We start from the raw sequence: 24,322 nt of genomic DNA, 5'->3' as shown, positions 1-24,322 counted from the left end.
GGGACTGGATGCCATGATCTTTGTTTTCTGCATGTTGAGCTTTAAGCCAACTTTTTCACTCTCCTCTTTCACTTTCATCAAGAGACTTTTTAGCTCCTCTTAACTTTCTGCCATAAGGGTGGTGTCATCTGCATATCTGAGGTTATTGATATTTCTCCCAGCAATTTTGATTCCAGCTTGTGTTTCTTCCAGTCCAGCGTTTCTCATGATGTACTCTGCATATAAGTTAATTAAGCAGGGTGACAATATAAAGCCTTGACATACTCCTTTTCCTATTTGGAACCAGTCTGTTGTTCCATGTCCAGTTCTAACTGTTGCTTCCTGACCTGCATACAGATTTCTCAAGAGGCAGGTTAGGTGGTCTCGAATTCCCCTCTTTTTCAGAATTTTCCACAGTTTATTGTGATCCACACAGTCAAAGGCTTTGGCATAGTCAAAAAAGCAGAAATGGATGTTTTTCTGGAACTCTCTTGCTTTTTCCATGATCCAGTGGATGTTGGCAATTTGATCTCTGGTTCCTCTGCCTTTTCTAAAACCAGCTTGAACATCAGGGATTTCACAGTTCATGTATTGCTGAAGCCTGGCTTGGAGAATTTTGAGCATTACTTTACTAGCATGTGAGATGAGTGCAATTGTGTGGTAGTTTTCGCATTCTTTTGCATTGCCTTTCTTTGTAATTGGAATGAAAACTGACCTTTTTCAGTCCTGCGGCCACTGCTGAGTTTTCCAAACTTTCTGGCATATTGCGTGCAGCACGTTCTCAGCATCATCTTTCAGAATTTGAAACAGCTCAACTGGAATTCCATCACCTCCACTAGCTTTGTTTGTAGTGATGCTTTCTAAGGCCCACTTGACTTCACATTCCAAGATGTCTGGTCCTAGCTGAGTTATCACATAATCATGATTATCTGGGTCATGAAGATCTTTTTTGTACAGTTCTTCCATGTATTCTTGCCACCTCTTCTTAATATCTTCTGCTTCTGTTAGGTCCAGACCATTTCTGTCCTTTAGTGAGCCCATCTTTGCATGAAATGTTCCCCTGGTATCTCTAATTTTCTTGAAGAGATCTCTAGTCTTTCCCATTCTGTTGTTTTCCTCTATTTCTTTGCATTGATTGCTGAAGAAGGCTTTCTTTTCTCTTCTTGCTATTCTTTGGAACTTTGCAATCAGATGCTTATATCTTTCCTTTTCTCCTTTGCTTTTTGCCTCTCTTCTTTTCACAGCTATTTGTAAGACCTCCCCAGACAGCCATTTTGCTTTTTTGCATTTCATTTCCATGGGGATGGTCTTGATCCCTGTCTCCTGTATAATGTCACGAACCTCATTCCATAGTTCATCAGGCACTCTAGCAGATCTAGACCCTTAAATCTATTTCTCACTTCCACTGTATAATCATAAGAGATTTGATTTAGGTCATACCTGAATGGTCTAGCGGTTTTCCCTACTTTCTTCAATTTGAGCCTGAATTTGGTAATAAGGAGTTCATGATCTGAGCCACAGTCAGCTCCTGGTCTTGTTTTTGTTGACTGTATAGAGCTTCTCCATCTTTGGCTACAGAGAATATAATCAGTCTGATTTCAGTGTTGACCATCTGGTGATGTCCATGTGTAGAGTCTTCTCTTGTGTTGTTGGAAGAGGTTGTCTGCTATGGCCAGTGCATTTTCTTGGCAAAACTCTATTAGTCTTTGCCCTGCTTCATTCCACATTCCAACCAAATTTGCCTGTTACTCCAGGTGTTTCTTGACTTCTTACTTTTGCATTCCAGTCCCCTATAATGAAAAGGACATCTTTTTTGGGTGTTAGTTCTACAAGGTCTTGTAGGTCTTCATGAAACCATTCAACTTCAGTTTCTTCAGCGTTACTGATTGGGGCATAGACTTGGATAACTGTGATATTGAATGGTTTGCCTTGGAGACGAACAGAGATCATTCTGTCGTTTTTGAGATTGCATCCAAGTACTGCATTTTGGACTCTTTTGTTGACCATGATGGCTACTCCATTTCTTCTGAGGGATTCCTGCCCGCAGTAGTAGATGTAATGGTCATCTGAGTTAAATTCACCCATTCCAGTCCATTTTAGTTCTCTGATTCCTAGAATGTCAACGTTCATCCTTGCCATCTCTTGTTTGACCACTTCCAATTTGCTTTAATTCATGGACCTGACATTCCTTAGGTTAGGGCTTTTCACGTGGTAGCTATTCCATAGTCTGGTTTGCTAGCCCAGGTTATTTCCCTCAGATTGCCCTCGGGGCATTCAGGCCCATTCCTTTCTCTAAGCAATGCAGCCCACACCTGGCCTCCCTGCCCAGTCCCCCCTTGCTAGTGGCGGATGCAGTCTTCTGTGCTGCTTCCCGCTGGGGGAGTTAACGTTGGGCACATAATCTGTGGGGTTTAATTGTTTATTTATTTTTCCTCCCAGTTATGTTGCCCTCTGTGGTTCCAAGGCTCGCCATAGACTTGGCAGTGAGAGTGTTTCCTGGTGTTTGGAAACTTCTCTCTTTTTTAAGACTCCCTTCTGGGGCTTCCCTGGTGGCTCAGAGGTTAAAGCATCTGCCTGGAATTCAGGCAACCTGGGTTTGATAAATGGCAACCCACTCCAGTACTCTTGCCTGGAGAATCCCATGGAGGGAGCAGCCTGGTAGACCTCGAAAAGAGTCGAGCAATTTCACTTTCACTTTTCCCGAGACAGAGCTCCATCCCTACCTCTTTTTCTCTCTGTTTGTCTTTTATATTTTTTCCTACCTCTTTTCGAAACAATGGGTTGCTTTTCTGGTAGCCTGATGTCCTCTGCCAGCATTCAGAATTTGTTTTTTTTTGGAATTTATTCAGTGTTCAAATCTTCTTTTGATGAATTTTGGGGGGAGAAAGTGGTCTCCCCATCCTATTCCTCTGCCATCTTAGGACTGCCTCCCAAGTTTGACTTTCTAACCAAAAAGTTTTGTTAAATATGTGTTTGATCTCAAATTTTCTCAATTCTCAAGGCCAGGAACATTTCTTTAATTCCATTCTTGATAGTTTTCTCCTTTTGCTAACTTCCCATACAGATGTATCCCACAATGCTTAAACTAGTGCTTATATTTCTAGGTTCTCAATTTTACTGGGAGAACATCTCTAGCTTTCATTTTTGACACAGTCATCAGTTTCAAAGGTGAATTCTTACCTACATTTCCTGTAACATTTTTCTGTATCTAAATTGTAGAATAATAGTTTCTTCCCTAAATAATTCACAGAATTATGAGATTCAAATCTTAAAATAGATGGAAACTTTGAAAAAAGTAAAACAGTAAGCAAGTGAAACAGTCTAAATTCAATTTGATATATATACCAAATGATGAATACAGTCTTGATAATTTAATAAGATATTCTTCAGTTAAGATTTTACACAACCCTGCGGTTCTCCACTATTATTAAAGGTAAAGTTTGGGAAAACATTAAAATCAAGAAAGTGAAATTGCATGGTTTTATATTCTGGCTTTGCTAAGAGTGAGTATTTGGCCTCAATATTTTATTTAATTACACTAACAGCAGTCTAATAATTCTTTTATTAGTTTACAATTTCACATTTTCATGTGCCTAACATTCTTCTAAACATTGTGTAAACAAACTTTTTAATCATCTCTATAACTCTAATAAATAAAAGTAGTTAGCTTACAAATGGGGAAATTGAGTTTTAGAAAAATTAAAAATTAGTGCAAGATGGTCTAAATAAGTGGTAGAGTCAAGATCTAAAACAGCATATATCTTACTTAGCAATACACTTGATAAATGTTACACAGTTACCATAGTTCCTGATACTTTATGCATGCTCAGTAAATATATGACACTGTTACACTTGGAATAGAGAGTTTCACTGACTCCAATATTTCAGATTTCAATCTATGCCAAAGTAAACTTATACATCCTTAATCTGCATGAATTTAAATTTCTCAAGAAAATAAGGACCATCTTACATTCTGCCTAAAATATTAAGAAATGCCTGTACATGTTTAATTTTAAATTCTAGACACTTCTCCAGGATCTGCATCTGTCAAATCTTCTCCAGGATTTGACATCTGCTGATTTTTCTTAGATTATCATATTGCCAGCAGATGAGCACTTTGTTGATGAGCATTTCTACCCACATATCTGTTGTGAGAATTAATTAGATAGGAGGTGAGAGTCAGCCAATATGTATTAGGGGCTCGATAAATATTTCAAATGATTTTACCTTTGTTCTATCTCCATAATCATTTTTTTTATATGAATGGCTAATGTATAATGTTGAGAGAAATGTGAATTCAAGCCATGGAATGAAATACTCTGAACAGTAGGTGAATGACCAGAATGAGGGAAAAAATGGCAGGACTGAAAGGAAGTGATGTGAATGGATTCACAACAATTGTAAGAACATGTATGGGAAATTATATCTTCTCCTTTCCATGATCCTATGCAAATGTGAGGAGCCTAAATGATTACAAGATATCATTTATTTAACCAATAATCAATAACTATTTGTTGAAATAACTTCAGTTGTTTTAAAATAGTATATAAAGTATTCATATCACTGAAGTTATCAACATCACATTTATTACAGGAAACACGGGTGGAGAGCAAGGTACATAGAGAAAAAGTAAACAGACTCAAATTCTGAGGTATCTCCTTTCGACTTTTTGTGGCCTGCCTAGAGTCTTTGTTTAACTTAATTCTTGAGTCATCTTTTCTTTCTTTTTTTGTCAGGATGGGGGATCATGGATCATGACAATGGGTGCTGGAAGGATCTTCTTCTTCTTTTGGATTTTTTTTTTTCTCACTTTCTTGGTAATCTGTGAGTCTTTTTTTTTTTTTTCCTTAGTGAGTACTTTGCCCATTTTCTACTAAAAATCTTAATAGTATTTTCCTCTTGTTCAGCAAAGCATGATTTCCCTATCACTGTCTGATTTCCCTTTGGAAAGTCAGAGCACACTCAAAGGGGAACTCCTGAATTTATTGCTACTCTAATCATAAAGCAAATTATAAAAATCATAGATGATGCCTATACTTAACTTTAACTAGCAGTCAATCTGTTATTTATGCAGTAAAAGGAAAATATATTCAGCTATCACACAGTCAGGCAGGATCACGGAAAGGAGGAGAAATCATTCACCACACATGTCCTTCCACTCCAATTGTTGTGAGTCCATTCGTATCACTTCTTTCAGTCTTGCCATTCTTTCCTCACTGAAATTCTGGTCATTCACCTACGGTTCAGAGTATTTCATTTCGTGTCTTGAATTCACATATTTTTCAATATTATTCATTAGCCATTCATAGAAAAATAAAAGTGTCATTGTGGAGACACTGTCACTCCACCTGTGTTCACACAATGAGAGGACATACCCTCAGAGGAACAGTTTGAAGAAAGTGGACTAATGTGAATACACACGAGTCTAATCTCCATCTATATTGTCATCTCTAAGGTTATTCCTCACGATGTTCAAGCTCACATAACTAATAAACAAAAATGAACTGTATAATCTAAAACTATATATATCTTATTCCAGAACACTATTTTTTGCAAGTTGTTTGGATTTATATTTCTGAATCATGAGCTCACCAGGTGGATTTACTCTAGATCCAAGTCATCAGATCCACTGAAGTGAATATCAAATCTGGATTATAAATAGCATGCAAGCCACTATAAGCTTTTGTGTGTGGTTTAGGAAGCTCAGTTATTAGACATTCATTTCTCCTGGGCCTCCGTGACTGAACTCCCTTGCACTTCACTCAGAGTTTTGTGATATAAACAATATTATGGCGATTTTGCCTTGAGGGGCTTATCCTTTCCATGATTTCTGTAATCTGGGTGAGAAAAAAAGGACAGCTCTGGTACTAGGGTTTACCCCCAGAGTCAGAAAGATCCCCTGGAGAAGGAAATGGCAACGAATTTGAGTATTCTTGCCTGAGAAATCCCATGGACAGAGGATCCTGATGGGTTGCAATTCATGGGGTCACAAAGAGTTGGACATGACTTAGCACTGAGCTGAGCTAAAACTTATAGCAATTAATAGTCTTCATCTCTCAAAAAGATTCTCTACTCTGAGAGAGTTAGAATGGGTTTTTCTTTATTTTCAAGTATTGATTTCCTAGAAAATTATAAACTAATAAACCTTGGTATTATTTTTATGAATTTAGAAAACTTCCAAAAAATAATATAAAAAGTTTTCAGTTGAATACATTTTAATTTTCCCCCAAACATATCATTTCCAAATGCCTTTTTTCCTTATTTTCTCCTTTCCCATATGTTTCTGAAGATTCAGTTTGCCTTCCAATGTGCTATTTGAGCAAAATAAATAATAGCAAATGCATAGTGAATATTTACTGTGTGTCATATACTAAGTGTTCTCTTTCATCTTAACACGGTCCTAGTGAGAAAGGCACTAAGTCTCCTAAATTTACCTATGAGTAAAATCAATAACAGATAAGTTAATTTATAATTTGCTTAATGTTTCTAGGTGTTGGTTGGCAAACTGACCCCCATATATGGAGGCAGGGAGAGACTGAAAAAAGAGGCAAGACCACTCCATATTGGAAGGTGTCACTTATAATAAACAAGGGGATTTACATGGGGGAGGGGTTTGTCATGGATGGTTATAAGGCAAGCAGATCTTTGCCTCTTTATGTCAGAAAATTTAAGATCATATAGAGGCCTTTCCTGGGTTCATTCACATACTCAGTCCAGATGGTCTAAACAACATCTTATTATCTCAAGTCTGCCTCCTTGAAAACGTCTCCAGCTATGGGAATGATGTTGTTTAGTCACTCAGTTGTGTCTGACTCTGCAGCCCCAGGTACTGCAGCAAGCCAGATTTCCCTGTCCTTCACCATCTCCCAGAGCTTGCTCAAAATTACTTCCATTGAGTGGGTGATGCCATCCAACCATCTTGTCCTCTGTCATCTCCTTCTCCTCCTGCCTTCTATCTTTCCTAGCATCAGTCTTTTCCAATGAGTCAACTGTTTGTATTAGGTGGCCAGATTATTGGAGCTGCTGCTTTAGCAGCAGTTCTTCCAATGAATATTCAGGGCTGATTTCCTTTAGGATGGACTAAACAGAGTGATCACATTGCTCACAGCCTTGTCTAACTCAATGAAACTATTAACCATGCCATGTACAACCACTCAAGATGAACGAGTCATGGAGGAGAGTTCTAACAAAACGTGGTCCACTGGAGAAGGGAATGGCAAACCACTTCAGCATTCTTGCCTTGAGAACCTCATGAACAGTATGAAAAGGCAAAAACTGGGACATTAAATGGAACTCAAATTCAAGAATGGGTGGACAAATTAGGAAATTCTGATGCCCAGGCCCATCTCATTGCTCTAGCAGTGGTCATGTCCTCTCAGTGACTGACACCAGGTAGAAAGGATAGTTCCTATAAAATTCAGAAGGGTAGCTAGGTCTAGGGGAAGGAAACAGTGAGAACAGGAAGGAGCAGATGATGGATTTTGGAGATGATTATTGTGCTCTATTTATTGATTCAGGTACAGAGTACAGGTTTATTTCCTTCATAGTTCTGTCTCTCTCTCTCTGTTTTTTTTTTTAATTTCTTTGTGTATTATATGTCATAATTAATATATGAAAAAATCTGTGAGATGCCTTAAAACCATACATAAGTTAGTGAAACTACCCAAGGCAGAGTGTAAGGTTAGATATGTCTTTAAATAATTAACTTGAAAGCAAATTTAGCTATTTCCTATCTGGTCTTCATGTACAAATATCATACGTGAATTATTTTTTTAAATTCACAGTCATTCTTAGAATTGCCTACTCTATATAACATAGCAACTGTTTCTTTAAGCTAATATATTTTAAATCATATAAGTTCCTACCAAGTCTCAGTGTGACCAACGGAATTGTCATTTTTCTCATAATTTTTCAGCTCATCATCTTTGACATTTATCAAGTAAATAATTTGGGCTCTGTGATTTGAAAGTTAATTGAGTTCTCTGATTTCCAAGTCCACTTTTACTTCCACATAGAGGTTTTAACACATTGAGTAGGGGAAATTAATTATACTTCTCTTCTGAAAACATCTTTTGGTACCAAATCTTTCATGTGGCCTTTTTCATCTCTGTGTTTCTCAGAGTGTAGATTAAGGGATTGAACATAGGAGGAATTATGGTATAAAAGAGAGAAAATATTTTGTCCTCAGGGAAAGTGGTAGGGTGTCTTTTTTTTTTTTTTTGGTAGGGTGTCTTAAATAGGCAAAGATTGATGGTCCAAAAAATAAGACAACCACAGTGATGTGAGACCCACAGGAAGAGAGGGCTATGCATCTTCCTTTAGCTGAGTGACTTCTTAAGGTGAATAATATAATGACATAGGACCCAAAGAAGAGAACAGAGGTTACTAAGGCAACCATTCCTGAATTGGCGACCACAATGATACCAGTAACATATGTATCAGTACAGGCAACTTGCAACAAAGGAAAAATGTCACAATGGTAGTGATCAGTTTCTTTGGGGCCACAGAAGGGCAAACTGATTATCATAGAGAACTGAGAAAAGGCATGGACAGCCCCACCAACTCAAGCTGCCAGGATAAGGAGATTGCACCTTGTCCTGTTCATGATAATCATGTGTTGGAGACGCTTGCAGATGGCAACCTAGTCGTCAAAGGCCATGAGTGTAAGGATGCAGATTTAAATCATTCCTAAGAAGTGCAAGGAAAAGACGTGTAACATGCATTACCATAAGAGATGGTTTTCCTTCCCAGGAGCAGGTCACTGATCCGTTTGGGTGTCACACAAGAGGTATAGCAGTTGTCCATAGAGGATAAGTGGCTGAGAAAATAGTACATTTGTTGGTGAAAAAGACGACCACATTGGATGGAGACAAGGATCAGAAGGTTTCCCACCAAGATGGCAATGTGACAAAATAAGAACACAAAGCAAAATATTTGTATGTTTTGGTTATAGGAAAGTCCCCCCAAAATAAATTCTGAGATGTTCCTCTGACTTTCTATTATTGTATGCTATCTGCAAATAATTGAGTATCTTTAAAAAATAAAAGGAAAGAAAATATTTACAATATGATCACAATCATATAAAAGCTGCTAACAAGCCATTAAAGTTAATTTTAACAAATTACCAAAGCTAGTTAATAAATTAATGATATTATATTTTTCTTAGGAATCATAGCTCATTTCTTAGGTATTGTTTTCAAATATTCTGTTACATAGGCAATAATAAAAGTAAATTTTATTAAATTTTCAAAATATAATTGTTTAGGCTTCCCAGGTGGCTCTAAAGGTAAAGAACCCGTCTGCCAATGCAGAAGACACAGAGACATGGGTTTGATCTTTGGGTCAATAATATGCCCTGTAGTAGGAAATGGCAATCTGATGCAGACTTCTTGCCTGGAAAATTCCATGGACAAAAGAACCTGTGAGTCCATGGGTCCACAGTGAGTCGACTGAGCACATCGTTTACAGTACAGAACAGGCATTACAGATATTCTTTGACTCATGGTGGTTCATGTTGCAACTTTATTGACTTTATGATAGCATGAGAATAGTAAGCATCAAGAAGAAACTGTACTTGAATTTTGATCTTTTCTCTGAGCTAGCTATAGGTGATATGATACTCTGTTATAATGCTGGGTCTGAGCAGTGAGTCACAGTAGCCTCCAGTCAGCCTGGTGATTATATAGGTAAAGAACTGATGCACTTACAACCATTCCGTACCAGACAGCCATTCTGTTTTTCACTTTTAGTGAAGTATACAATAACTTACATGAGATAGGCTTTGTGTTAGAAATAGGCCTTGTGTTACATTGTTAAAAATAGGCTTTGTGTTAGATTGCTGTTGTTTTTCAATTGCTAAGTCATATCCAGTTCGTTAGGACCCCATGAACTGCAGCACTCCAGGCTCTCCTGTCCTTCACTATCTCCCTGAGTTTCCTCAAACTCATTTCCAGTGAGTCAGTGACGCCATCTGATCATCCCATCCTCTGTTTTCCCCTTCTTCTCTTGCCCTCAATCTTTCCCAGCATCAGAGACTTTTCCAGTGGGTTGGCTCTTTGCATTAGGTAGTCAAAGTATTAGAGATGATTTTGCTCAATTGCAGGCTAATGTAAGTATTCTGAGTATGTTTAAGGTAAGCTGGACTAAACTATGATGTCCAGTAGGTTAGATGTATTCAATTGACTTTCAACTTGTATTTTCAGGTTATGATGAATTTATTGGGATGTAATCTCACTGAACCTCATGAAGATCTGAACTATTTCCCAGAGATACATTATACCATTACTACTTTTAACACTTAAACAACAGTGCTATTAATGCAAGTTAATAAAGGACTTTTTTTACTTACACTTTTCAAATGTGTCTTTCAGAAAGGTAATTTTTTTTTAATTACATGATGCTTCATTCCCCTACCATGATATAGAACACTTTCATGGATTTGTCTGTAGTCATATGATCATGGAATACAGTGCATGTAATAAAAGTCACCTAAATTCTGAGCTGTGTGTTTAGGATTATAAGTGTTGTCCCTTGAAATACAAGAGTGAGGGTAGGGTAAGTACTGCATATTGAACTTGGGAAACCAATCTTGCTAGCTATAAGACTAAAATTATTTGAAAATATAGCAAAAATTGTCAGTGACTGACATTTTTAAAAAGAAAATTATATTTCATATTTAAATTTAATGTAAAATAATGGCTTAAGGTGAATTTTATAGTCATTAAAATTAACAGTGCAAATAAAGAGATACACTAATTGAAATGAACAAATAATTTGAATTTGGTACTTGTGTTCTCTGCTGAAATAAATTATGGACAGCAAAAATCAGAAAATGATGTCACTTCAATGTAAATGTAAGGCAAACTTTGTGGTCAAGACATGCACGGTTGTTTTCTGTTGCATGGCTTTCTAATGGATTTGCATGTAATATATTCTTTTTGATCAAGGTAGGACTTAACACTAAGGTGACAAAAGAATGTACTACTGAGAACACACATTTCTCAGTTTTATTCCAGTCACTCATGAGGAATTAGGTAGTATGCAGGTAATTGTTTACCTGACTCCTCTGTCAGATGTAGTAGCCATGCTAGGCTCCATAGGTAGATTTTTAATAATACATAACTTTTGATGTAACAAAATGAATAGGTTAACATGTTCACTATTTTCCAAATTGTGTAGCTGTATTGCTCGTGATATTTAATATTATCTTAGCTGATAAACAGAGGTGGCTTTATTTTTTTTTTTTTCAGGTTCTGCCAGACAACCTTTTATTACATCAAAAAAGCAACACTAGGCACTAGATTTTGCAAAATATGTTCTGACCAACTCTAAATTTCCTGAAATTAAATATGCATAACCACTGTAAGGTTTTTAATGAACAAAACAGTTAAATACAAACTTTCATATGCAAAATAGATTACTGTAGGCAACCTCAGAACCAAGTACTAAATTTTCTTGCACAGATTTTAGTAGGGGTGTAATGGGGAGATGTAAATGCTAATAAGTGTAAAACTTAATTTTGACTTCATATAAAGGAAAAAAAAAACATTGAGAAAAAACAGCTTTAAATTGAATAGTATCCTTTGAAATCAACAGCTCAGGCCAGCCCTTACATATCTGAGGTTAATACACAACCAGATTTGGGATCAAAATGAAGATTTAGGATCAAAATGAAGATTTAGGGTTTACAATTACTTCAAATCCAGTTTTAAGAGTAGCCAAGTCACCTCATTTCCAGAAAGGGAAGTCTCTTTAGGATGACTCCAACACTTTTCTGCAGACACTTAGCTGGCCAGAGTTCCTGGGCCATAGTCCCACTTTTCCACGACACCATGCCAGTGCTGTAGTGTGGACTTCCTCTGAAAGGTAACCAGAGCCCTACACCACGGTGCCTCTCCTGGCACTGTCAAGCCTCAAAAGAAAGAAGACCTCCTGCTTCAAGTCAGCAGTTACTGCTCTAGCTGTAGAGGTTAATTAACTCTTCCTTCCTCCCCCCACAGACTTCCCTCAGGATCTTTAGCAGGGAACGGCAGCTTGATCAACATTCCTTTCAGAAATAGATAGTTCAAACAATTTAGAGTTAACTTTAAAACAGCAGCAGAAAACAGCCACTGCCCATCATGTTTGCAAATGAATGAGTGAATGAATACACGTGAACAAACACAAAGAAAAAACAAATCATAAAATAAAATCTGCAATTCCCACGTTCATAGGGAAAAAAAAATCTTTAAAAAAAAGTATTAATTAGCATATGTTCTTGTGTAGGTTGATAGTCCAGGGCTCTGAGCAGGCACAGCCTTATAAACAGGGTTGCAAGCAGCCCGCTGCACACCAAGTCAGGATCAGGGTGCAGAGAGAGGCCTTCATGCACTGACAGCTCAGTACCTGTGAGAGAACAGAGGTGATGCAGGGACTTCTTAACCCACAATGCATGAGGTATATGGAAACGTCCATGCGTGAAAGAACCACCAGCAGCTGGAGAGACGGGGTGGGGCATTCTCACAACAACTGCTGATGAAGGATTTCCCACACCATCTTCTTCCGGAACAGAGGCATCTGATGCTGAGTAAATGTGATAGGTTTATCCCTGGAGGTATAATCTGCATATTTACAAGTAAACATTCCACAATCACTCCCATTCAACTGTTGAGGAATCTCCTGTGGCTTCATGCTGTAGTGGGCCCACTCTAAAAGATTCAGGTCAATATTTCTTTTGGTCTTACTTTCATCCTGTAAATACTGAAGGAGAATCTCACAGATCCTGTGGCCTTTTTGTCCCATAGAATCCAGATATTTAAGACACCTTTTTCTTAGGTCTATAGACACCAGGCTCCAATGTACCTTCCGATGAATAGGCACCAGAATAAGTTCCTGTTCAAAGAGACTGACCCCTTTGGTCCATCTTTTCACTGCTTGGTAACCCCCAGACTTTAATTTTGGATAGAAGAAAGTACTGAATGCATAAAGTGCTGGATATCCTTGCCTTTTATTTCTTTCCACCAGGAGATTCATGTAAAAATTAATGACTTCATCATTGAGCCAGTGATAGTTCCTCAAGGTCTGGATATCTCCTCGAGTGATTCGTAATTTGAAAGCACTACTTAGGATCTCATCCTGTGGGCCATGGCCTAGAGCATTACTGATTTCCTTTTCCATGTCCTCTGTAAGTTCAAGAAGATCATCTGTCCTTTTATCCCTTTCTTTGTTTGAGCAATTTTTTTCTTTTGTCTCAAGTATTGACATTTTCCTCCTGAGTAAGCCATTGCTTCCACTGCCCAGGCGGAGTCGGGCTGACACTTCTTCAGACAGGTCGGGTTCCAGCTGAAATCCCCTCCTACATTCATTTTCTAGTCTGATTCCAACTGTCTTTTCTGTATCAGAAATTTTCCCCTTTGAACACCTCTTTTCACTTCTCACTGAACACAGAGGTCCCCTTGTTTCAACAACTCTATATTGCTTTGGAACAAACTGAGTTGTTTTGACTCCATGACTTTGCTCTTCCCCCCAGCCTTTGGTCTTTAATGTGTCCATCTGACTTCTTTGAGAACTTTGATGAGTTGAAGTTATAGGAGAAACAGAGTTTCCATGACCACCTTCTTTAAGTCGCTCCAATAACCTCTGGTATTTCTCTCTTTCTTCTTTTTGAACACCCTCCTCCACAGTACAATGAGGACGCCTCAGACCCTTGCCAATCTCTTCAGAAATCTTCTCTGTTACAACCTGCTCCTGAGGCTTCCACATTAAAGAACTCTCTGGATTGCCTTTGTTGTGGCGATGGCCACCTGGTCTTCTAGTATAGCCTTCTGGGCTCAAAGTAAAACCAAAGGAAGGCAGGACTCTGCGTGGCTGATCTCGAGTTACTGTCACTCTGATCTTTGGATAGTCACTTATTCCATTAGGAGATTTATTACCCAGTTTTAGCATGTTGCTCCAGGATCCAGAACCGGTCAATTCAGAAGATGAAGAGTTTGAAAACACCTCTCCTGAAGGGACCACATTCCATGTTTCATTACAAGCAGAAGTTACCATGGGCTCTGTGGTCAGCTGGAATGGAAATCCAAACAAGCTGGCAGCATTGTACAGACTGGTTTTCACTTGATGAATAAAGCAATCTAATCTTGGTCTTTTGGCTGGTATTTCATCAGTGTCCACTGTAGAAAACAGAGTGAGTCGCTTCCGCCTGGGTCAGTCTCGTCGGCCGGTTGGTGTCCACGGTAGAGGTCTGGACCACTGCCCATCCACTGACCAAGGAGGGGGCTTATCCTTAACACCAAGTCCACCACTGCCACAGCCATTTCCAGACCCAGGAACTCTTCACCGGCGGCCCAGAGGAAAAGCCCCAAATCACATGCAGTAATGAAGATACTGACATTTCTGTCCTTGGTTTGGATAATGTGCACCCGTGGACCATCAGAGGAGCCCAACCGCATTGCTTAAGGGTTTGTAAGGTTTCCTAACTGGTTACCCTAGTTTTCTAAAAAGACCCCCAGAGGTGGCTTTAAAGCACATTGTAAAATATGTTGAGAGTAATTTTTTTTTGAATGTTAGCTCAATATCTTTGTCTACATTAAAAAGGGAAGTATTAACTTAATCATATTGTGTCATTATATCCCTAAGATGCTTTTTTTAAGATGAAGATATTATATCTATAGTCTCCTTTTTGTTAACATGAAGACAATAGGTTGTATCTTTAAAATTATGTACCATTTATACCATATACTCCATAAAATGGCAATTTCTACCATAAACTCCATAAAATTTAATGTTTTGTTATATCTTTAAGTGTATCATCACAATTGCAATTAATAACTAATTTATGAAAAAATATTATATTGCATTCCTTTGAGTGAAAGTACAAGAAACTAAAGTGATTAAAATTTATTGAAAATAAATAAGTCTAGTTATTATGTAGCATAAAAGTACTCATCTAATTCAACCATATTATTTTCAGTATTGAATGAATTAATTTAAAATAAAGTAAGTGAATATCCCAAACCACAGAACCAGTAAACCATAGCATTTATAAACTAGATCTTCCAAGTCTTACTATGTATATCATTGCCTTCCACAGGAAAGGGACACATATTAGAAAAGATAGCAGTAAAGGAATTATCATTGTTTTCATCTCATGAAAGGTGACAGACTCTCAGATCACTATAAAACATACTATGATAATTATAAGAATACATGCATGGTGTAGCATGTCTGTGCTTTGAAATCACTTCACAACATCAACCTTTCAATCTAAACACTACAGATATTAATGCTTTGATCTTATAAAAATAGGTTATCAGCTCTCTTGAAGGCACTAGTAGAATAATGACCTTCATGAAGGTTAAGATATTGAACACATAAGTGAAGAAAATAAAACATTATTAAGTCAAAAATCAAGTGATGATGCAAAAGCGATAAGGTCAAAATTAGATATGATGAAGATAACAAAATAAAATTGAAAACAAACCACTTTTATCCAAGCATTGGTAAACTTCTGATGCTGGAGAGAGGATATTGGTCATCTAGATGTTTCTGATATTCAGATGTTTAATATCAAGTGAAATAATATAAACTGAAAGTTAGCTACTTTTTTGCTTCAGTATATATATATATATATTTGTACTTTATATAGAAGAGGACATTTAAATCTAAAAAGACCTTCCAGTTTAGATTGCATAATCAATCATCCTTTATGAATCTGGGCCATTGTCACACCTTATTCTTGATGATTTATATGTTTTACTTTCTTTTACTATTTGTAATGCAATCTTAAGTATAAAAAGGGCTGTTTTGGATTTATTCATTCACACAAGTTGTTCTTAGTTGTATAACACAATGTACTTTAAACATGAATTGCAACAACTACACCTGTGATATAGACACATGTTTCCAGGAAACAATGAGAAAAGAACACATGACTTTATAAAACAAAATCCATACATAACAATGCTATATCTTTCCTTTACATTCTTCTTTCTTTGAATAAAGGCACAGACATACACTTAAATGAAATTCCTTGAAATAAACAAAACTCAAACAAAACCCAAATTGAATTTCTGTTGAAAAATTAAAGTCAACCTGGCTATATCACAGGTTGCTTGCAAAATTTCTTGATATTTAATTTTAAATAAGGAATCCATTATTTCATGCTACCAATATTAAGTTAAAAAGTTAATTTGCACCTGCTGTAGTACTGCTTAACTGTCTTATTCACCCTTCATTAGGTACTATCAGTGTTGTGAAACTATTCTTCAGGAAGTCAAGTAGGATCTGTATGTATGTATGTATGTATATGTATGTGTGTATATATATATATATGTATAATCAGCCTGTGGCTACCTGTACATTTGCTTAACCTGAGTCTGATGAACCTAGAAAGTTCTAGGCAACTGATATTTTAAAAAATAGGAATTTCTTCAAATATTAGAGTTTGGAGGATCACTGACAATCTGAAAATGTCATCATTTTTAAATCTATTATCCAAAGCACACATGCTGCTTGTAATACACTATCAAAACAGAATTCATTTTAACACTTGCTAAAATGTTTTATATACCACATCAGAACATATGCCCTTAAAGTAACACAATTAATGTCAAATAGAGATGATGAGCCTAAAACAAGTGCTTTAAAGATGGTTACCTGCACATAATTTGCAGATGGTATTCAAGTTAGTTTTAATTTATTCAGGAAAATGTCTTGGTCACACAACTACCCCCCTTCCTGCATTTACACAGTTTGCTAACCATTCATTAGCATTTACATATAGACTTAAATTAAATTTAAGTCTATAAAGCAGTGATTCAGACAAATCTAGATCAATTCTCTAAAAACATCTTCAAATATTGCTTGAATTTTCAGAATGAAAAATCCTACCATTATACAAAGTGAGTGGTGGTTTGAATACCCCTGAAAACTATCCTGTGTTCACAGAGAAACATTTGTTCATTCCACAAGAAGGTGATCTAGTATTCTCAATACTGATGACTCACCAACACCTGCTCATACTCGAGTAAATAAGAACCTTTTGAAATATCTGCTAAGGCAGCATTCACATCCATGACTTCAGAGTCATCTTTTTGATGCCTGTGCTTGAAAGAAACTTGTTCTACACGAGCTAAATATAATCTGAGAGGAAGCCATAAGTATATTTTGACATAAAAAGTTAAAGAAATTGTTTTCCCAAAAGCATTTCTTAAAGATTCTAACCAAGGAACACTAATCAGTTGTCCAAGATTATATTTCACAGCCTTCTGGGAATTCTCAGAATATAAGTGTATTTAACTTTTTGTGTTAGCCAAGCTCTCGGCACTGTCTCTAGAGGTCAGTACTGTTATTCAGTTCCAAAGAAGCTCAGTAAATTCTGCCAGTTCTGTCTAATTGCCTCCTGTGAAGAGCAGAAAGGAACCTAGGTAACCCTTTGGGAGCACCGAGTTTGCTTTGAAGAAGGCCTCTATTTCCAGACCAAAGAAGAAAAGAAGTTAGAGGAAAATCAGGAAAAGCTATTCAGAGTCCCAAATTTTTTTATGAACAAAAGCAACATAAGATACATATGAGTTAGTTAACAAATCAATCACCTGTCACTACACTACTTTCTGGGACCACCAGCAGCAACCAACAACAATGCAGTACCATGGCTGCAATGAAGCATTGGGCTGTGAGAGACAAAGGAAAAATAATAATCTGTGGTACTTCCCTGGAAGTTCACTGGTTAAGACTCTGTGCTGCCAATGCAGGAGACAGGGGTTCAATCCCTGATCGGGGAAATAAGATCCCACAAGTTTCATGGTGTGGCCAAAAATGAAAGTAAATAAATATTTAAGAAGAAGAACATTGTCAAAATAATTGAAATTTAAAACGAAATTCTTATTCTTGTTGATAGGTTGGAATAAGCTCCACACTTGTTTATTGAAGTTTTAAATAGCTTAATGAAGTTAGAAACCAACCAAATATACGTATGTTTATCCCCATTACTATTGAGGACTTTCCATTCAGTAGCTTTAGTCCTGCAGGGTGAATACACTCAGAGTCATCTGCACAAATGGACCCCAAGGGCAAAGAAGAAGTTAAAAGGAAATTACAAAGTAGTTTTATATGAATTAAAATAAAAACAAAATATATCAGTCTATACAATGCTGGTAAAGCAATAATTATAGGGAGATTTGTTGCACCAAACATCTATAATGGAAAATAAAAATATTCTCATATTTGTCCTCAATTTCTCTCTTAAAATTAGAATGAACAAATAAACAAAGAAATAAAGATCAAAGTGAAAAATCAATAAAAGTAAAGCACAAAAAAATACAATAGAGAGAAATGAAAGCAAAATCAGTTATTTGAGAAATACTCTAAAACTGATAACATCTAGCAAGGTGAATCAGGAGCGAAGGAGAAATGACACATGTTATCAATATCAAAAGTGAGATATGATAGCACTATAAATATACAGATATAAAAATGCTAATAAGTAAATAATATAAGCAATTTTATGCCTAAAATTTCAACAATCTGGATAAAAGTTTTAAAAATTAACAGGTGATTTGAAAAGACACTTCACTAAAAAAGATACTTGAATGTCAAATTAGTGGGTGAAAATTTGCTTAACACAATAAGTTATGTATGAATGCAAATTAAAGCCATAATTATATAGCAGTTCACCACTCTAATAATGGCTAAATTAGAGAAATGTGACATATCAAGTATTGAAGAGCATCTTGAAAACTCATAAACTTCTTGTGGGGAAGTAAACTGGTACAATCACTCACTTGGCAAATCAATACAATATTGTAATTAGCCTCCAATTAAAATAAATAAATATAAATTAAAAAATAAAGTAGCTTGCAGTTTCCTAAAATGTTAAGTGTGCATAAGACCAGCCATTTCACTCCTACATACTTACCTTTCAAGACTATATGCCAAATCAGTAACTTGTACATGAATGAATGTAGCAGCGTAATTTGTAATAGGTAAAAACTGGACCTAACACAAATGTCTATCAAGAACACAGTGAAGAAACAAATTGTAAAATTTACTTTCATGGGATTTGCATTCATTTCCTCATCAATCAAAAGGGATGAACAATTGATGCATGCAACAATATGGATTAATCTTTAAATCATCATTATGAAAGAAACTAGCAAACACAGAATTTGTACTGTATGATTAAATGTATACAAATATCTAGAGAATGCAAACTAATCTATAGAGACAGAAAGCAAATCAACAGTTGCCAGAGAAAAGGAGTCCAGTAAAGGACAAGAGGGAGGGCTATGAGCACAAGGAAACTCTTTGGAGTGATGGACACTCATTATTTTGATTGTGGGGATGGTTTCAGAGGTGTATACATTTGTCAAAACTGATCAAATTGTGCAGTTTAAATATGTTCAATTTATGATATGCCATTAGAAGCGTGGAAAGTAACCTAAGATTGCGGATTAGTAACTAAAGAATGAATATAGAGGAGATCTCTCCACAAATTTGGGAGTCAGCATTGGTGTAATTCAAAATTGGAGCACTTGCTGTTGTAGCTGCAGCCAGAACTGCCACCATCACAGAACAAGAAGGAAGTGTCTCTAGAGAGTAGAAAGGCTAAGGTTGGCCAGAGGATATGCAGAGAATGAATACAGAGAACAAGCTGGATACAGGGTGTCTGTGGTCTGAGGTGTGTATAAACTTTAAAGAAACTAGGAAAACCACAACAACAACTTGGACCTAGACTGGAAGCTGTTGACTGGTGAATGCTCAGATAGAGCCCATGGGTTGGAGCCTTGTCATGGACAGGCAGGCACAAGGCTGGGAATGCAAATGTCTGCTCCAATAGGATCTAACGGTGCAGCAAGGTGATGGCCAAGTTTGTCCTGGGGCTGTGAACTTGCTGAGAAACTGCGTGCTTGGGAACAGTTTTGGGAAGTGGAGAAGAAAACAAAACAAACAAATAATTAGTGGTAATAAGAGGACAATGGAGGATGAGATGGTTGAATGGCAAAATTGACGTGATGAAAATGAGTTTGAGTAAGCTCTAGGAGTTGGTGATGGACTGAGAAGCCTGGTGTGCTGCACTCCATGGGGTCGCAAAGAGTTGGACAAAACTGAGTAATCATTTAATTCAGTCACTCAGTAGAGTCCGACTCTTTGCGATCTCATGGACTGCAGCACACCAGGCCTCCCTGTCCATCACCAACTCCCAGAGTCCACCCAAAACCATGTCCATTGAGTTGGTGATGCCATCCAACCATCTCATCCTCTGTCATTCCCTACTCCTCCTGCTCTCAATCTTTCCCAGCATCAGGGTCTTTTCAAACGAGTCAGCTCTTCGCATCAGGTGACCAAAGTATTGGAGTTTCAGCTTCAACATCAGTCCTTCCAATGAGCACCCAGGACTGATCTCCTTTAGAATGGACTGGTTGGATCTCCTTGCAGTCTAAGGGACTCATAAGAGACATCTTCAACACCACAGTTCAAAAGCATCAATTCTTTGGCACTCAGCTCACTTTATAGTCCAACTCTCACATCCATACATGACCACTGGAAAAACCATAGCGTTGACTAGAAGGACCTTTGTTGACAAAGTAATGTCTCTGCTTTTGAATATGCTGTCTAGGTTGGTCATAATTTTCCTTCCAAGGAATAAGTGTCTTTTAATTTCATGGCTGCAATCACCATCTGCAGTGATTTCGGAGCCCCCCCCCAAATGAACTCAGCCACTGTTTCCACTGTTTCCCCATCTATTTGCCAGGAAGTGATGGGACCGGATGCCATGATCTTCGTTTTCTGAATGTTGAGCTTTAAGCCAACTTTTTCACTCTCCTCTTTCACCTTCATCAAGAGGCTATTTAGTCTTTCTTCACTTTCTGCCATAAGGGTGGTATCATCTGCATATTTGAGGTTGTTGATATTTCTCTAGGCAATCTTGATTCCGGCTTGTGCTTCTTCCAGCCCAGAGTTCCTCATGATGTACTCTGCATATAAGTTAAAGAAGCAGGGTGACAATATACAGCCTTGACATACTCCTTTTCCTATTTGGAACCAGTCTGTTTTTCCATGTCCAGTTCTAACTGTTGCTTCCTGACCTGCATATAGGTTTCTCAAGAGGCAGATTAGGTGGTCTGGTATTCCCATCTCTTTCAGAATTTTCCACAGTTTATTGTGATCCACACGGTCAAAGGCTTTGGCATAGTCAATAAAGCAGAAATAGAAGTTTTTCTGAAATTCTCTTGCTTTTTCGATGATCCAGTGGATGTTGGCAATTTGATCTCTGGTTCCTCTGCCTTTTCTAAAACCAGCTTGAACATCTAGAAGTTCACGGTTCACGTTTTGCTGAAGCTTGGCTTGGAGAATTTTGAGCATTACTTTACTAATGTGTGAGATAAGTTCAATTGTGTGGTAGTTTGAGCATTCTTTGGCATTGCCTTTCTTTGAGATTGGAATGAAAATTGACCTTTCCAGTCGTGTGGCCACTGCTGAGTTTTCCAAATATGCTGGCATATTGAGTGCAGCACTTTCACAGCATCATCTTTCAGGATTTGAAATAGCTCAATTGGAATTCCATCACCTTCCCTAGCTTTGTTCATAGTAATGTTTTCTAAGGCCCACTTGACTTCACATTCCAGGATGTCTGGCTCTAGATCAGTGATCACACCACCGTGATTATCTGGGTAGTGGCGCTCTTTTTTGTACAGTTCTTCTGTGTATTCTTGCCACCTCTTCTTAATATCTTCTGCTTCTTTTAGGTCAATTTCTCTCCTTTATTGAGCCCATCTTTGCCTAAAATGTTCCCTTGGTATCTCTAATTTTGTTAAAGAGATCTCTACGCTTTCCCACTCTGTTGTTTTCTTCTATTTCTTTGCATTGATCACTGAGGAAGGGTTTCATATTTCTCCTTGTTATTCTTTGGAACTCTGCATTTAAATGGGTATATCTTTCCTTTTCTCCTTTGCTTTTTGTTTCCCTTCTTTTCAAAGCTATTTGCAAGGCCTCCTTAGACAGCCATTTTGTTTTTTTTTGCATTTCTTTTCGATGGGGATGGTCTTGATCCCTGTCTCCTGTACAATGTCATGAACCTCCACCCATAGTTCATCAGGCACTCTGTCAGATCTAGTCCCTTATCTATTTCTCACTTCCACTCTATAGTCATAAGGGATTTGATTTACATCATACCTGAATGGTCTAGTGGTTTTCTCCACTTTCTTTTATTTCTAACTATTTCACCAAATAGAGCTCAAAACTGAAAATTAATGTCTCCTTTATGAACTTGTGGTGGTTTAGTCACTCAGTTGGGCCTGACTCTTCCAATCACATGGACTTTAACCCACCAGACTCCTCTGTTCATGCAATTTTCCAGGCAAGAATATTTGAGGGGTTGCCATTTTCTTCTCCAGGGAATGTTCCCAACCCAGGGATCTGAACCTGTATCTCCAGCATTGCAGGTGGTTTCTATACTGCTGAGCCACCAGAGAAGAGATTTATGGCCTTACATTTTCTTAATTTTCAATGTGTGTCCAGAGAATATAAGCAATTTGACTTGTCCCTAAGTTTACATGTGAATGATTATGAAAATTTTCTTTAGCCTCATAGTTCACTTTGGGTTAGAGAAATTGACACTTACATTTCTTCATTTCATCACCTCTGACATTTATAAAGTGGACAATTTGCACTCAAATCATTCTCAAAGCCATAGAACTCTATGATTCCAAGCTCTCATTTACTCTTATATAAAGTTTTTAACATATAGAGTCCAGTTCAGTTCAGTCACTCAGTAATGTCCAACTCTTTACAATCCCATGAACTGAAGCACACCAGGCCTCCCTGTCCATCACCAATTCCCGGAGTCCACCCAAACCAAGGTCCATTGAGTCAGTGAATCCATCCAACCTTCTCATCCTCAGTCTTCCCCTTATCCTTCTGCCCTCAGTCTTTCCCAGCATCAGGGTCTTTTCAAATGAGTCAGCTTTTTGCAAAAGCTGGCCAAAGTATTGGAGTTTCAGCTTCAACATCAGTCCTTCCAATGAACACCCAGGACTGATCGAGTAGAAGAAATCAATTATGTTTTTCTTCTGAAAATATCTTTTGACAACAAACTTTTCTAATAGCCTTTTTCATTTCTGTGTTTCTCAGAGTGTAGATTAAGGGATTGAACATAGGAACAGTGATATAAAAGAGAGAAAATATTTTGTCCTCAGGGAAAGTGGGAGGTAGTCTGAGGTAGGAAAAGATTGAAAGACCAAAAAATAAGACAACCACAGTGATGTGAGACCCACAGGTAAACAGGGCTTTGCGCCTTCTTCAGCTGAGTGACTTCTTAAGGTGAAAAATATAATGACATAAGACCCAAACAAGAGAACAGAGGTTACTAAGGCAACCATTCCTGAATTGACAACCACAAGGACACTAGTGACATAGGTATCAGTCCAGGCAACTTGCAACAAAGGAAAAATGACACAGTAGTAGTGGTGAATTTCATTGGGGCCACAGAAAGGCAAACAGATTATCATAGAGAACTGAGAAAAGGCATGGACAGCCCCACCAGCCCAAGCTGCCAGGATGAGGAGATTGCACCTTGTCCTGTTCATGATAATCATGTAGTAGAGAGGCTTGCAGATAGGAACGCAGTGCTCAAAGGCTGTGACTGTAAGGACAAAGACCTCGATGATGCCAAAAAAGTGCATGGTGAAGACCTGCAGAATGTAGTTGCCATAAGAGATGGTTTTCCTTCCCAGGAGCAGGTCACTGATCTGTTTGGGTGTCACACAACAGGTATAGCAGATGTCCATGAAGGATAAGTGGCTGAGGAAATAGTATATTGGTTGGTGAAAAAGAACACTGCATCAGATAGAGACAGGATCAGAAGATTTCCCACCAACAGTGCAACATAACAGAATAGAAAGAATGTAAAGTTAAATATCTGTATATTCTGGTCAGAGGAAAGCTCCACAAAAATGAATTCTGATACATTCCTCTGATTTTCCATATGGTGAATTTAATGTGTATTATGCAAAAATTGTTGAGTACCCGAAAGAAAAATCAGCACAAGCATTTGGATGAAACTCTTACAATAAAATTATAGCAAGTTTACCATAAAATTATAACAATTAATATATCATTGAAGTAAATTCATAAGGTATTTACTGTATTTGTTATGGGAAATTACAGACATTTTGCCCCACAGCTTCCTTTTGTATCAAAATATTCTATTCTATTGATGGAATTAAATATGTATTCTCTTCAGTATTCCTCAGTTTTTAAATTTAATGATTAACATATCACTATTTCCTAAAGGAGAAGGGAACAATTATGGAGAAGGGAATGGCTACCTGTTCCTGTATTCTTCCCTAGAGAATCTCATGGGCAGAGG

General features: G+C 37.5%; 1 protein-coding gene and 2 pseudogenes across 1 annotated transcript; all 3 read right to left on the bottom strand.

The window, feature by feature from the left end:
* Window positions 1-8,066: 8,066 nt before the first annotated feature.
* LOC120862251 lies at window positions 8,067-9,692 on the bottom strand (annotated as a pseudogene).
* Window positions 9,693-11,212: 1,520 nt separating this feature from the next.
* Window positions 11,213-14,408, bottom strand: LOC120862250 (sentrin-specific protease 2-like). Its single transcript, XM_040238369.1, has 2 exons — window positions 14,248-14,408; window positions 11,213-14,158 (listed from the first exon to the last, which is right to left on the bottom strand). Exons 1-2 carry the CDS (start codon window positions 14,406-14,408, stop codon window positions 12,478-12,480), a joined length of 1,842 nt encoding a protein of 613 aa, XP_040094303.1. The 3' UTR covers window positions 11,213-12,477.
* An 8,599-nt stretch (window positions 14,409-23,007) lies between these two features.
* LOC120861648 lies at window positions 23,008-23,938 on the bottom strand (annotated as a pseudogene).
* Between the last annotated feature and the right edge of the window lie 384 nt (window positions 23,939-24,322).

Source organism: Oryx dammah, unplaced genomic scaffold (genome assembly GCF_014754425.2).
Source record: "Oryx dammah isolate SB20612 unplaced genomic scaffold, SCBI_Odam_1.1 HiC_scaffold_3, whole genome shotgun sequence".
NCBI classification, from domain to species: Eukaryota; Metazoa; Chordata; class Mammalia; order Artiodactyla; family Bovidae; genus Oryx; species Oryx dammah.
The sequence above is the reverse complement of the archived record's forward strand: the minus strand, read 5'-3'. Positions and strand labels throughout refer to the sequence as shown.

Excerpts from the sequence above, each read along its gene's own strand:
- LOC120862250 (XM_040238369.1), bottom strand. The coding sequence starts at position 14,408 with ATGCGGTTGGGCTCCTCTGATGGTCCACGGGTGCACATTATCCAAACC. Across the intron at positions 14,159-14,247 it reads GTGGCAGTGGTGGACTTGGT|GCGGAAGCGACTCACTCTGT; the intron begins GTTAAGGATAAG and ends AGACTGACCCAG.